This window comes from Merops nubicus, unplaced genomic scaffold (assembly GCF_000691845.1).
Source record: "Merops nubicus isolate BGI_N331 unplaced genomic scaffold, ASM69184v1 scaffold10206, whole genome shotgun sequence".
Taxonomy (NCBI): Eukaryota; Metazoa; Chordata; class Aves; order Coraciiformes; family Meropidae; genus Merops; species Merops nubicus.
The window spans coordinates 1339-1643 of record NW_008614318.1 but is presented as its reverse complement, the minus strand read 5'-3'; the positions used below and the strand labels follow the sequence as shown (position 1 = coordinate 1643).

Here is a 305-nt window from a genome sequence, read left to right as displayed (position 1 = left end):
CGCTCCAGCCTTGCCAGACACATCTTGGGCTGGCCCTCGGCCGCCGCCTGCTCCAGCGTCTCGGGCACCTTGTCGGCGTAGAAGGCGGCGCAGCGCAGGAGCCAGGTCAGGGCGCTCAGCAGCGCCCGGCACAGCCCGATGCACTCCTCTGCCTTGCCGTGGCAGCTGCCAAGGGCACAGAAACGCCACTTTAGGGGACTGAAATGGGACCGTGCTCAATGGGGGTCGGGCTACTGCGCCCAGGGAAACTGAGGCCCAGATGCAGGGCAGGGAATCCGCACCCACAGCCCAGACCAACGGCGCCC

At 68.2% G+C, this 305-nt stretch overlaps 1 protein-coding gene across 1 annotated transcript in view; it reads right to left on the bottom strand.

Annotated features, from left to right (window-relative positions):
* Window positions 1-305, bottom strand: part of MED24 (mediator complex subunit 24) — a gene marked incomplete at both ends in the record, with an annotated part of 11296 nt that overhangs the window by 9706 nt on the left and 1285 nt on the right. The window contains one exon of the mRNA XM_008942181.1: window positions 22-165. Within this exon, the coding sequence (XP_008940429.1) occupies window positions 22-165 (144 nt within the window). The remainder of the gene's footprint in view (window positions 1-21; window positions 166-305) is intronic.